The sequence below is a fragment of the Salvelinus alpinus genome, chromosome 1 (genome assembly GCF_045679555.1).
Source record: "Salvelinus alpinus chromosome 1, SLU_Salpinus.1, whole genome shotgun sequence".
NCBI lineage: Eukaryota > Metazoa > Chordata > Actinopteri > Salmoniformes > Salmonidae > Salvelinus > Salvelinus alpinus.
Window position 1 is genome coordinate 1,590,202 of NC_092086.1, and position 13,211 is coordinate 1,603,412.

General features: G+C 51.4%; 1 protein-coding gene across 1 annotated transcript in view; it reads left to right on the plus strand.

Moving 5' to 3' along the window:
• The first annotated feature begins 525 nt into the window (after nucleotides 1-525).
• The window catches only part of myo15aa (myosin XVAa), a 229,483-nt gene continuing 216,797 nt past the window's right edge, over nucleotides 526-13,211 (plus strand). The window contains exons 1-3 of the mRNA XM_071343551.1: nucleotides 526-6,735; nucleotides 11,714-11,796; nucleotides 12,627-12,690. Of these exons, the coding sequence (XP_071199652.1) occupies nucleotides 526-6,735; nucleotides 11,714-11,796; nucleotides 12,627-12,690 (6,357 nt within the window). The remainder of the gene's footprint in view (nucleotides 6,736-11,713; nucleotides 11,797-12,626; nucleotides 12,691-13,211) is intronic.

Consider the following 13,211-nt stretch of genomic DNA (forward strand, 5'->3'; position numbering starts at 1 on the left):
AGAGCTGTACTGTAAAGAGCCCCAGTCTGGATCAGTCTGCTAGACTACAGAGCTGTGCTGTGTACTGTAAGGTGCCCCAGTCTGGATCAGTCTGCTAGACTACAGAACTGTGCTGTAAGGAGCCCCTGTCTGGATCAGTCTGCTAGACTACAGAGCTGTGCTGTGTACTGTAAGGAGCCCCAGTCTGGATCAGTCTGCTAGACTACAGAGCTGTACTGTAAGGAGCCCCAGTCTGGATCAGTCTGCTAGACTACAGAACTGTCTGACTCTGAGAAGTAATGTGACCAACCGCTGACCCGCTGTGATTCAGACTCCGTTACTAGATGGTGTTTTGGATGGTATTGGTTTGGTTCGGCTGTTTCAGTTCACATTACAGAGTCTTCACAGAGAAGAGTGGGCCTGAGGCGTAGCTCCATTCAGACAGAGACAGACAGGAGGAGATGCTGCTGTGTTTGACTGCCGGGTGGACAGCAACCCTCTAACCGGCTCCATCTCCCTCTAGCATGATCCCTGGCCTGAGACAACATGCCACCTAAGAAAGGAGCAGCAGCCAAGAAAGGAGGAGGAAAAGAGGACAAGAAAGGAGGAGGAAAAGAGGACAAGAAAGGAGGGAAGGAGGACAAGAAAGGGGGGAAGAAAGAGGAGCCGGCTAAAGATAAAGCAAAGGATGATGGGAAGAAAGGTAAAGGAAAGAAGTCAGAGGAGGAGGAGGAGGAGGAGGAGGTGCCAAGCGAGGAGGAAGAGGAGGATGAACAGAGTGAGGAAGAGCAGAAAGCTCCACCGCCACAGAAAGGGAAGGGGAAGGTCGCTCTGAAGGGAGCCTCTAAAGCCGTAGCCATGAAGGCTATGGTCAAGCCGCCCCCCAAACGAGGCCAGCCCCCGCCCCCCGAGGACGACGAGGAGGAGGAAGAGGAGGCGAGGAAGCCGCAGATGAAGAAGATGGGAATGTTGAACCTGAAGAAGATGACGCAGGGGAACATCAAGGGAACCAAGGCCATGATGGGGTTCTCTGCCGAGGGACAGAAGAAGGCCGTCGCCGCCCAGAAGGTCCAGAAGAAACAGGAAGCCAAGTCTCACCTGAAGGCTCTGAGCGGTCTGACAGGTAAGGCCTCGCCCTTCTCTGCCTCCACACCTAAAGATCCCCCGCCGCCGGTGAAGACCCAGCCCAAGAGGAACATGAAGAGCACGTCTCGTCTGTTCCTCAGGATGTCAGGACATAAGAAGACCAAGCCTCCCACCAACACCAAGCAGATCCTAGGCACCACTAAGTTCTTCGCTGGCTTCGGGAAATCCAAATCTCCTCCTCCAGAGAAAGACAAGCCAGCGCTGCCCAGCGCCTCCAAGTTCTCCATGTTCACCAGGAAGGAGGAGAAGCCCAAAGAGCCTCCTGGTAAGAAGGGTCTGCTGCTGTCTAACCTGGGGGCCCGCGGCCCCGCCGCCTCAGAGCAGGCTAAAGGACTGGGGGGGAAGTTTAAAGGCATGTTTGTCAAGAAGAAGGACGAGAGCTTTGAGTCTGGGTTTAAGAGTAAAGGCTGGATGCTGGGGAGGATAGCAGGAGCTACAAACTGGCTGACTGGGAGATTCCTGTCCTCTAAGGGCCAGGGGCGGCTACAGGCAACTAAGAAGCTGTCGTTCGCCACCCGAGACCCCCGTGCCAGGCTGACGGGGGGCTACTACAACGAGGACTATGAGGATGATGAGGAAGAGGAAGAATTCAGCTATGATGAAGATGAGTACGACCAGAGGTCCCAAGGTCGTTACGGACGACCTTTAACCTACGCCTCCTACGACCCCTACGGAGAGGTCACAGAATACTACGAGGACAAGTACGGTTACTACGACGACAAGGGCAACTACTACGACTACTACAGCGAGGACGACTATGAGTACCAAGACGATGAGGTGGAATACTACGACCCGTACAGTTACTACCTCGACCACAGGCAGGGGCTGACGCCGGAGGAGTATTGTTACTACGGCGACGATGGTCTGGAGTACTACTATGGCGATGATGGACTGCTGTATCCGACGGAGACGGGGGAATACGGTTACTACTACGACACTAACGAGATGTTGGATTACTACGACGACCAGTTGGGGTATTACAACCCGCAGTACCTGGATTATGGGATGTCTGAGCAGTATGGGATGTTGCCGGGTTACGATGGTTTCTATCTGCCAGACCAGTCCCTCCTGTACCACACCGACCCTGCTGCTGGGATTATGGGCTACGCTGCTATTGATCAGTTCAACCTCTATCCCCACTACCCGCTCCACCAAGCCTACCCTCAGCCCTACCCTTTCCCCATGGAAGCTGTTCTGGAGTCAGTGCAGCCGGGGGTGGTGTACGGGGCTGACCAGCTGTCCTACCCAGCAGCTGTCCCGGGATCAGACCAGTTCCGGCTGCCGCGGCCGCAGGTCAGGCTGTTTGGCAAGGAGAGATTAGAGGTCGGCCACGCCCCCTCCTCCCGTCACCTGGCCCTCAAAGACCTGGACGTTATGTCAGAGATCCAGTACGAGCCGCTCCCCCTCGCCCAGTACACCCCCACATCTCACCCCCGGCCTCCCTCCCCCACCCCCACAGCCAAGCTCATCCAGCAGGCCCACGGCCGCACCCCTCTCTCTGCCTCCCCCAGCCGGATCTCCCTCACCCCTGTTGGGGTGACACAGCTCCACCCTCATGCCTCCCCCCTCTATCACCACTCCCCCATACCTCTAGAGCCCGTGTTCCAGCAATACACCCCACAGATGGGCGAGATATCAGGGATGGGACCCTATCCACCCATGGCTTCACCTTATCCATCGATGGCTCCACAGATGGGCGAGATATCAGGGATGGGACCCTATCCACCCATGGCTTCACCTTATCCATCGATGGCTCCACAGATGGCCACCCCATTTCCCCCCATGTTTTCCCCAATGCCAGTGCGTCGTCTTGGCCCCCACCCGTCCCCTCAGCTCTCTCTAAGGCCTGGCTCTCCAAGTATGGGGTTCGTCCCTCGTCCCACTCACCCCATGGACCCCCACCTCTCCCCTCAACTCTCTCTAAGGCCTGGTTCTCCAAGTATGGGGTTCGTCCCTCGTCCCACTCACCCCATGGACCCCCACCTCTCCCCTCAACTCTCTCTAAGGCCTGGTTCTCCAGGTATGGGGCGCATCCCTCGTCCCACTCACCCCATGGACCCCCACCTCTCCCCTCAACTCTCTCTAAGGCCTGGTTCTCCAGGTATGGGCCGCGTCCCTCGTCCCACTCACCCCATGGACCCCCACCTCTCCCCTCGGGTCTCCAGGAGGCGCACCTCCCCCCCCTCCTCGCCCCTCCCATCCAGACGAGGCCCTTCCCTCAGGGCTCAGCCGTCCAGGAGACTCCCGTCTCCCCCCCCTCCCCCATGCTCCCCCCTGGCCAGTCCCCCCTCCTCCCCCCGAGGATCCCTGAGGAAAAGGAGCCCTCCTCATTCCTCCCCCTCCCCTCCTCTCTCCAGAGCTCGTCTGATTGGAGGAAGGAAGCAACAAAGCACCTTGTCTCGCCCCTCCTCCCCCTCCGCCTCCCCTCTCAGAAGGAACCCCCCCCTCGGGGAATACAGACCCCTGTCTCCAACATTCCGTCCTGCCTCCCCCTCCCCTAACCTCTCCTCCCCACGCCGACTCTCCTCCCCCACCCCCTCCCGTATGTCCAGCCGCCCCCTCCCTTCCCGCACCTCCACACGGCACCTCAGAGGGGGTCGTGGCCAAGTGCCCATGGGGGCGGTGAAGCCCTCGCCAGGTAACCCCTACCTGCAGAGACGTAGTCGGCACGGCACCCCTCTCACCCAGAACGTGGCTCCCTTCAGGTCGTCGGTTCACAGCGTCCCCGAGGGCCAACCCCCCCCAGCAGGACAGCTGCAGGGCCCCGGCCCCCCCATGTTGGCACGCTCAGTGTCCCGGCCGGGAGGTGTCAGGGAGTCGCAGCGGACCCCCCAGGGAGGTTTCCATCGCCCCGTAGGGAGGGGCCACCCTCTCGTCCGCATGCCCAGGAACCCTCCTGGCAGGCAGTCGTTCAGAGGCCCTCCCCATCCCCCCGGACCTAGCCGTCCTCTCTCCCCCCAGCCCTCCATGAAGCAGCAGGGTGGTCCTCTCGCTCCACAGCACTCTGTTAGACGCCCTTCCTCCCCCCACCACCCACAACACAAGCAACCCTCTTCCCCCCTGCCTCCCCGTACCCCCTCTCCCTTCCACCACTTCTCCCCAGCCTCCTTCAGACCCCCCCACCACCCCAGTCTCCCCCATCACTCCCAGGTCGTGACCCAGTACAACCACACTATGGAGCCAGGAGCCTCTCCCTTACTGACCAACGCTCACCTTAGAGGAGTAAACTACACCTCCCCTCAGCAGCGGCCCACCTCCCCCCATCCCTCCCTCCATTACGATCCTCGTTCCTCCCCCCATCCCTCCCTCCATTACGATCCTCGTTCCTCACCCCTCCAGAACTCTTACCCGCGCAACATGTCCTATAGTTCACCTGTACAGCGAGGCCCCTCCCCCTCACCTGGTGGCCAGCTGATGATGTCATATGATGGACAGGTTAGCCAGGGTTCCTCCCCCCAGCGGTCTAACGCCCTACAGCAGAACACTAACCTGCATAACGCCTCCTACTCCTCCCCCCTGGCCTCCTCTCCTCTCCAGAGGAATGCCTCCCTCTACACCCCCGCGCTCAGCCCTCGGCTCCGCAACGCTTCGTACGCCTCCCCAGCTCTTCACAGACCTCCTCCCCCCTCGTCCCCCACGCTGTCCACCACTCTTAGCTCCTCCCACCACCTACAGGGGTCAGCATTCCGCCTCCCCGACGGTTCCGTGATGATGTCGGGGGGTTCCGAGGGGAACATGGGCAGTGGAGGTGGTGGTCCTCCTGGTTCTGTCTCTCTGATGTCTAATGCTCTGCAGAACACCAGCATGAGACGAGCTACCTACCGCCTACCAGACGGTTCTCTGGTCACCAGGACTGAACCCAATCCTCAACCGTCCTCCTTCTCTCCGAACCTCTCCTCCGCTCTCCTCAACCCTAACATGCAACGGGCTACGTATAAATTACCAGATGGGACGCTAGTAACCCAGAACGAGCCTCAACCGATTCCCTCTCCCTCCTTCTCTCCGAATCTCTCCTCAGCTCTTCTCAACCCAAACCTCCGTCAGGCTACGTACAGATTACCGGATGGAACTCTAGTAACCAGGACTGAACAAACTCCTCAGCCGTCCTCTCCTAACCTCTCCTCAGCCCTCCTCAACCAAAATCTTACCAAGGCTACGTACCGTTTACCCGACGGAACTCTAGTAACCAGGAACGAGCCTCAGCCGTCCTCTCCTAACCTCTCCTCTGCCCTACTCAACCAAAATCTTACCAAGGCTACGTACCGTTTACCAGACGGAACTCTAGTAACCAGGAACGAGCCTCAGCCGTCCTCTCCTAACCTCTCCTCTGCCCTACTCAACCAAAATCTTACCAAGGCTACGTACCGTTTACCCGACGGAACTCTAGTAACAAGGAACGAGCCTCAGCCATCCTCTCCTAACCTCTCCTCTGCCCTACTCAACCAAAATCTTACCAAGGCTACGTACCGTTTACCAGACGGAACTCTAGTAACCAGGAACGAGCCTCAGCCGTCCTCTCCTAACCTCTCCTCTGCCCTACTCAACCAAAATCTTACCAAGGCTACGTACCGTTTACCCGACGGAACTCTAGTAACCAGGAACGAGCCTCAGCCGTCCTCTCCTAACCTCTCCTCTGCCCTACTCAACCAAAATCTTACCAAGGCTACGTACCGTTTACCCGACGGAACTCTAGTAACCAGGAACGAGCCTCAGCCGTCCTCTCCTAACCTCTCCTCTGCCCTACTCAACCAAAATCTTACCAAGGCTACGTACCGTTTACCAGACGGAACTCTAGTAACCAGGAACGAGCCTCAGCCGTCCTCTCCTAACCTCTCCTCAGCCCTCCTCAACCAAAATCTTACCAAGGCTACGTACCGTTTACCCGACGGAACTCTAGTAACCAGGAACGAGCCTCAGCCGTCCTCTCCTAACCTCTCCTCTGCCCTACTCAACCAAAATCTTACCAAGGCTACGTACCGTTTACCCGACGGAACTCTAGTAACCAGGAACGAGCCTCAGCCGTCCTCTCCTAACCTCTCCTCTGCTCTCCTCAACCCTAACGTCCGTGGAGCCTCCTATAGGGGGGGGTCTCTGGCCCCCCCTAGCCCCTCCCCCAACCTGTCCAATGCTCTCCAGAACCCTAACATGCGTTCAGCTACATACAGACTTCCTGACGGGAGCCTGATGACGAGACCTGTTCCCGCCACCCCCCAGCTTGGCAATGCCCTACAGAACCAGAACCTCCGTGGGGCTTCCTACCGCCTACCCTCCTCGCTGGAGGAGCCTGGAGGGGGGCGATACGCCGTGGTCATGCCCCAGGTGCAGGGCTCTGTGCCGGGGCAAGGGGCAGGGCATCACTGGGCTCAGGGCCCAGGCCCTGGGATGGGGACACAGCCTGGGGGTGCAGGGGAGCAGGTGGATGTGTGGGGGTCAGAGACAGTGCTACCCCACCCCACCGTCCAGAACCTCACCAAGTGGTCCATGTACCGGGATGAGGAGCTGCTGGATTTCCCGGGGCCCCTCCACCATAGACAGAGAGAGATGGAAGACCTGGAGCCGGACTGGGCTCCTAACAGGGAAGGGGAACCCACTGGGCCCTGGTATGATAAGGTAATACTGGTTTAACTATAGAACCCACTGGGCCCTGGTATGATAAGGTAATACTGGTTTAACTATAGAACCCACTGGGCCCTGGTATGATAAGGTAATATTGGTTTAACTATAGAACCCACTGGGCCCTGGTATGATAAGGTAATACTGGTTTAACTATAGAACCCACTGGGCCCTGGTATGATAAGGTAATACTGGTTTAACTATAGAACCCACTGGGCCATGGTATGATAAGGTAATACCGGTTTAACTATAGAACCCACTGGGCCCTGATATGATAAGGTAATACCGGTTTAACTATAGAACCCACTGGGCCCTGGTATGATAAGGTAATACTGGTTTAACTATAGAATCCACTAGGCCCTGGTACGATAAGGTAATACTGGTTTAACTATAGAACCCACTGGGCCCTGGTATGATAAGGTAATACTGGTTTAACTATAGAACCCACTGGGCCCTGGTATGATAAGGTAATACTGGTTTAACTATAGAACCCACTGGGCCCTGGTATGATAAGGTAATACTGGTTTAACTATAGAACCCACTGGGCCATGGTATGATAAGGTAATACCGGTTTAACTATAGAACCCACTGGGCCCTGATATGATAAGGTAATACCGGTTTAACTATAGAACCCACTGGGCCCTGGTATGATAAGGTAATACTGGTTTAACTATAGAATCCACTAGGCCCTGGTACGATAAGGTAATACTGGTTTAACTATAGAACCCACTGGGCCCTGGTATGATAAGGTAATACTGGTTTAACTATAGAACCCACTGGGCCCTGGTATGATAAGGTAATACTGGTTTAACTATAGAACCCACTGGGCCCTGGTATGATAAGGTAATACTGGTTTAACTATAGAACCCACTGGGCCCTGGTATGATAAGGTAATACTGGTTTAACTATAGAACCCACCTGGCCCTGGTATGATAAGGTAATACTGGTTTAACTATTGCACCCACTGGGCCCTGGTATGATAAGGTAATACTGGTTTAACTAGGGTATTGCGCAAGGTTAAATTGAGTTCCTCAGTTAGGTGGTTAACTGATTTTTGTCCTCTGACGTCCTTGGGTAGGCAGAGGGAGTCCGGAAGGGCATCTAGGATCTTTGGGTTGTCATCTTTGGGTTGTCCGAGAATTTATAGCACGACGTTTGATGATCCTTGGTTGGGGTCTGAGCAGATTATTTGTTGCGATTGCAAACGTAATAAGAAAGGTGGTCCGATAGTCCAGGATTATTAGGAAAAACATTAAGATCCACAACATTTATTCCATGGGACAAAACTAGGTCCAGAGTATGACTGTGGCAGTGAGTAGGTCCGGAGACATGTTGGACAAAACCCACTGAGTCGATGATGGATCCAAAAGCCTTTTGGAGTGGGTCTGTGGACTTTTCCATGTGAATATTAAAGTCACCAAAAATTAGAATATTATCTGCAATGACTACAAGGTCTGATAAGAATTCAGGGAACTCAGTGAGAAATGCTGTATATGGCCCAGGAGGCCTGTAAACAGTAGCTATAAAAAGTGATTGAGTAGGCTGCATAGATTTCATGACTAGAAGCTCAAAAGACGAAAACTTCATATTTTTTTTGTAAATTGAAATTTGCTATCGTAAATGTTAGCAACACCTCCGCCTTTGCGGGATGCGCGGGGGATATGGTCACTAGTGTAACCAGGAGGTGAGGCCTAGTTTAACACAGTAAATTCATCAGGCTTAAGCCATGTTTCAGTCAGGCCATTCAGATCAAGATTATGATCAGTGATTAGTTCATTGACTATAACTGTCTTGGAAGTGAGGGATCTAACATTAAGTAGCCCTATTTTGAGATGTGAGGTATCACGATCTCTTTCAATAATGACAGGATTGGAGGAGGTCTTTTTTCCAGTGAGATTGCTAAGGCGAACACCGCCATGTTTAGTTTTGCCCAACCTAGGTCGAGGCACAGACACGGTCTCAATGGGGATGGCTGAGCTGACTACACTGACTGTGCTAGTGGCAGACTCCACTAAGCTGGCAGGCTGGCTAACAGCCTGCTGCCTGGCCTGCACCCTATTTCATTGTGGAGATAGAGGAGTTAGAGCCCTGTCTATGTTGGTAGATAAGATGAGAGCACCCCTCCAGCTAGGATGGAGTCCGTCACTCCTCAGCAGGTCAGGCTTGGTCCTGTTTGTGGGTGAGTCCCAGAAAGAGGGCCAATTATCTACAAAATCTATCTTTTGGGAGGGGCAGAAAACAGTTTTCAACCAGCGATTGAGTTGTGAGACTTTGCTGTAGAGCTCGTCACTCCCCCTAACTGGGAGGGGGCCAGAGACAATTACTCGATGCCGACACATCTTTCTAGCTGATTTACACGCTGAAGCTATGTTGCGCTTGGTGACCTCTGACTGTTTCATCCTAACATCGTTGGTGCCGACGTGGATAACAATATCCCTATACTCTCTACACTCGCCAGATTTAGCTTTAGCCAGCACCATCTTCAGATTAGCCTTAACGTCGGTAGCCCTGCCCCCTGGTAAACAGTGTATGATCGCTGGATGATTAGTTTCAAGTCTAATACTGCAGGTAATGGAGTCGCCAATGACTAGGGTTTTCAATTTGTCAGAGCTAATGGTGGGAGGCTTCTGCATCTCAGACCCCGTAACGGGAGGAGTAGAGACAAGAGAAGACTCGGCCTCAGACTCCGACTCGCTACTTAATGGGGAAAACCGGTTGAAAGTTTCTGTCGGCTGAATGAGCGACACCAGCTGAGCATTCCTACAGCATTTCCCTCCAGAAGCCATGAGAAAGTTGTCCGGCTGCGGGGACTGTGCGGGGGGATTTATACTAACGTTACTATCTGTACTTACTGGTGGCACAGACGCTGTTTCATCCTTTCCTACACTTAAATTACCTTTGCCTAACAATTGCAATTCGAAGGCATCATGTTAATGTTACTACTTAGCTTCGGCTGTTGGAGGTCCTGTAGAACCACGTCCAGATAAAGCGTCCGGGGTGAAAATGTTGAATGAAAAAAGTAGAGCGAGGAAAACACAAAAAATATAAACGGTAAAAAGTAAAAACCGTAAAGTTGGCAGATAGCAAAGTAAGGTTAGCAACAAACCACACAGCAGCACTTAAACAAGTCTACAGAAGTTGTAATTGGAAATTATGAAACCAAACACACTCTATCATTCACAAACGCATACCACTGGTACTACTGGTACGATAAGGTACTACAGGTACCACTGGTAATACTCATACTACTCGTATGATAAGGTGCTACTTGTGATACTGGGTTGATAAGGTAACACTTGTAATAAAGGTACGATAAGGCAATACTGGTATGATAAGCTAATACTGGTACAATAATGTAACACCGGTAATACTGGTACGACAAGGTAATACTGGTATGATAAGGTAACACCGGTACGATAAAGTAATACTGGTACGATAAGGTAATACCAGTAATACCGGTATGATAAGGTAATACGGGTACGATAAGGTAACACCGGTAATACTGGTATGATAAGGTAATACTGGTACGATAAGGTAATATCGGTAATACTGGTATGATAAGGTAATACCGGTATGATAAGGTAATACTGGTACGATAAGGTAATACTGGTACGATAAGGTCATACCGGTAATACTGGTACAATAAAGTAATACTGGCACGATAAGGTAATACTGGTACGATAAGGTAATACCGGTAATACTGGTACAATACGGTAACACCGGTAATACTGGTACAATAAGGTACTACTGGTACAATAAGGCAATACTGGTATGATAAGGTAATACTGGTATGATAAGCTAATACTGGTACAATAATGTAATACCGGTAATACTGGTACGATAAGGTAATACTGATATGATAAGGTAACACCGGCAATACTGGTACGATAAGGTAATACTGGTACGCCAAGGTACTACCGGTAATACTGGTAGGATAAGGTAACACTGGTACGATAAGGTAATACTGGTACGATAAGGTAATGCCGGTACGATAAGGTAATACTGGTACAATAAGGTAATACTGGTACGATAAGGTAATACTTGTACGACAAGGTAATACCGGTATGATAAGGTAATACTGGTACGATAAGGTAATGCCGGTACGATAAGGTAATACTGGTACAATAAGGTAATACTGGTACAATAAGGTAATACTGGTACGATAAGGTAATACTTGTACGACAAGGTAATACCGGCACGATAAGGTAATGCCGGTACGATAAGGTAATACTGGTACAATAAGGTAATACTGGTACGATAAGGTAATACTTGTACGACAAGGTAATACCGGTATGATAAGGTAATACTGGTACGATAAGGTAATGCCGGTACGATAAGGTAATACTGGTACAATAAGGTAATACTGGTACAATAAGGTAATACTGGTACGATAAGGTAATACTTGTACGACAAGGTAATACCGGCACGATAAGGTAATACCGGAACGATAAGGTAATACCGGCACGATAAGGTAATACTTGTACGACAAGGTACTACCGGTACGATAAGGTAATACCGGTACGATAAGGTAATACCGGTATGATAAGGTACTACCGGTAATACCGGTACGATAAGGTAATACTGGTATGATAAGGTAATACTGGTATGATAAGGTAATACAGGTAATACCGGTACGATAAGGTAATACCGGTACGATAAGGTAATACCGGTATGATAAGGTAATACAGGTAATACCGGTACGATAAGGTAATACCGGTACGATAAGGTAATACAGGTAATACCGGTACGATAAGGTAATACCGGTACGATAAGGTAATACCGGTACGATAAGGTAATACCGGTACGATAAGGTAACACCGGTACGATAAGGTAATACCGGTACGATAAGGTAATACCGGTACGATAAGGTAACACCGGTACGATAAGGTAACACCGGTAATACCGGTATGCTAAGTGGTACTGGATGCGATGACTTGTGAATGTAGATGAACTCAACGTGTGTGTCTGTGTGTAGATGTACTCCATCCGCAGCCTGCCCAGCATGGTGTACCGGGAGCAGCCAGAGGAAGACGGGGTAGAGGACATGACGCAGCTGGAGTGAGAACACAACACAACACAACACAACACAACCTTATTTAACGGCTGTCTGAGGAAGCTGCTATTTTCAGCTGGTCTGTGTGCTTCTGTGTCTGTTGTTTCAGGGAGCTGTCTGAGGGAGCTGCTATTTTCAGCTGTGTGCTTCTGTGTCTGTTGTTCCAGGGAGCTGTCTGAGGGAGCTGCTATTTTCAGCTGTGTGCTTCTGTGTCTGTTGTTCCAGGGAACTGTCTGAGGAAGCTGCTATTTTCAGCTGTGTGCTTCTGTGTCTGTTGTTCCAGGGAGCTGTCTGAGGGAGCTGCTATTTTCAGCTGTGTGCTTCTGTGTCTGTTGTTCCAGGGAGATGTCTGAGGGAGCTGCTATTTTCAGCTGCTCTGTGTGCTTCTGTGTCTGTTGTTCCAGGGAGCTGTCTGAGGGAGCTGCTATTTTCAGCTGGTCTGTGTGCTTCTGTGTCTGTTGTTCCAGGGAACTGTCTGTGGAAGCTGCTATTTTCAGCTGGTCTGTGTGCTTCTGTGTCTGTTGTTCCAGGGAGCTGTCTGTGGAAGCTGCTATTTTCAGCTGGTCTGTGTGCTTCTGTGTCTGTTGTTCCAGGGAGCTGTCTGAGGGCGCTGCTATTTTCAGCTGGTCTGTGTGCTTCTGTGTCTGTTGTTCCAGGGAGCTGTCTGTGGAAGCTGCTATTTTCAGCTGCTCTGTGTGCTTCTGTGTCTGTTGTTTCAGGGAGCTGTCTGAGGAAGCTGCTAATTTCAGCTGTGTGCTTCTGTGTCTGTTGTTCCAGGGAGCTGTCTGAGGGAGCTGCTATTTTCAGCTGTGTGCTTCTGTGTCTGTTGTTCCAGGGAGCTGTCTGAGGGAGCTGTGCTGCTCAACCTGAAGAAGAGGTTTGAGAGACAGATCATCTATGTGAGTTTACTAACAACACACTGTTACGCCCGTTACCAATTACACTGATAACATTCACACCTGTCCCTCTATCCCCTGTGCACACGTATTGGTAGGATCCTGCTGTGTGTGTTATTTGTGGAATGTGTGTGTGTGTGTGTGTGTGTGTGTGTGTGTGTGTGTGTGTGTGTGTGTGTGTGTGTGTGTGTGTGTGTGTGTGTGTGTGTGTGTGTGTGTGTGTGTGTGTGTGTGTGTGTGTGTGTGTGTGTGTGTGTGTGTGTGTGTACAGCGGTGGAAAAAGTACCCAATTGTCATAGTTGAGTAACAGTAAAGATACCTTAATAGAAAATGACTCAAGTGAAACTCACCCAGTAAAATACTACTTGAGTAAAAGTATTTGGTTTATACATATAGACATATATAGGTAGTATCCTGGTCTCAGTGAACCCCTATAGGATGTTCAACATGTATCTCTCTGTCTCTAGACATATATAGGTAGTATCCTGGTCTCAGTGACCCCTCTAGACATATATAGGTAGTAT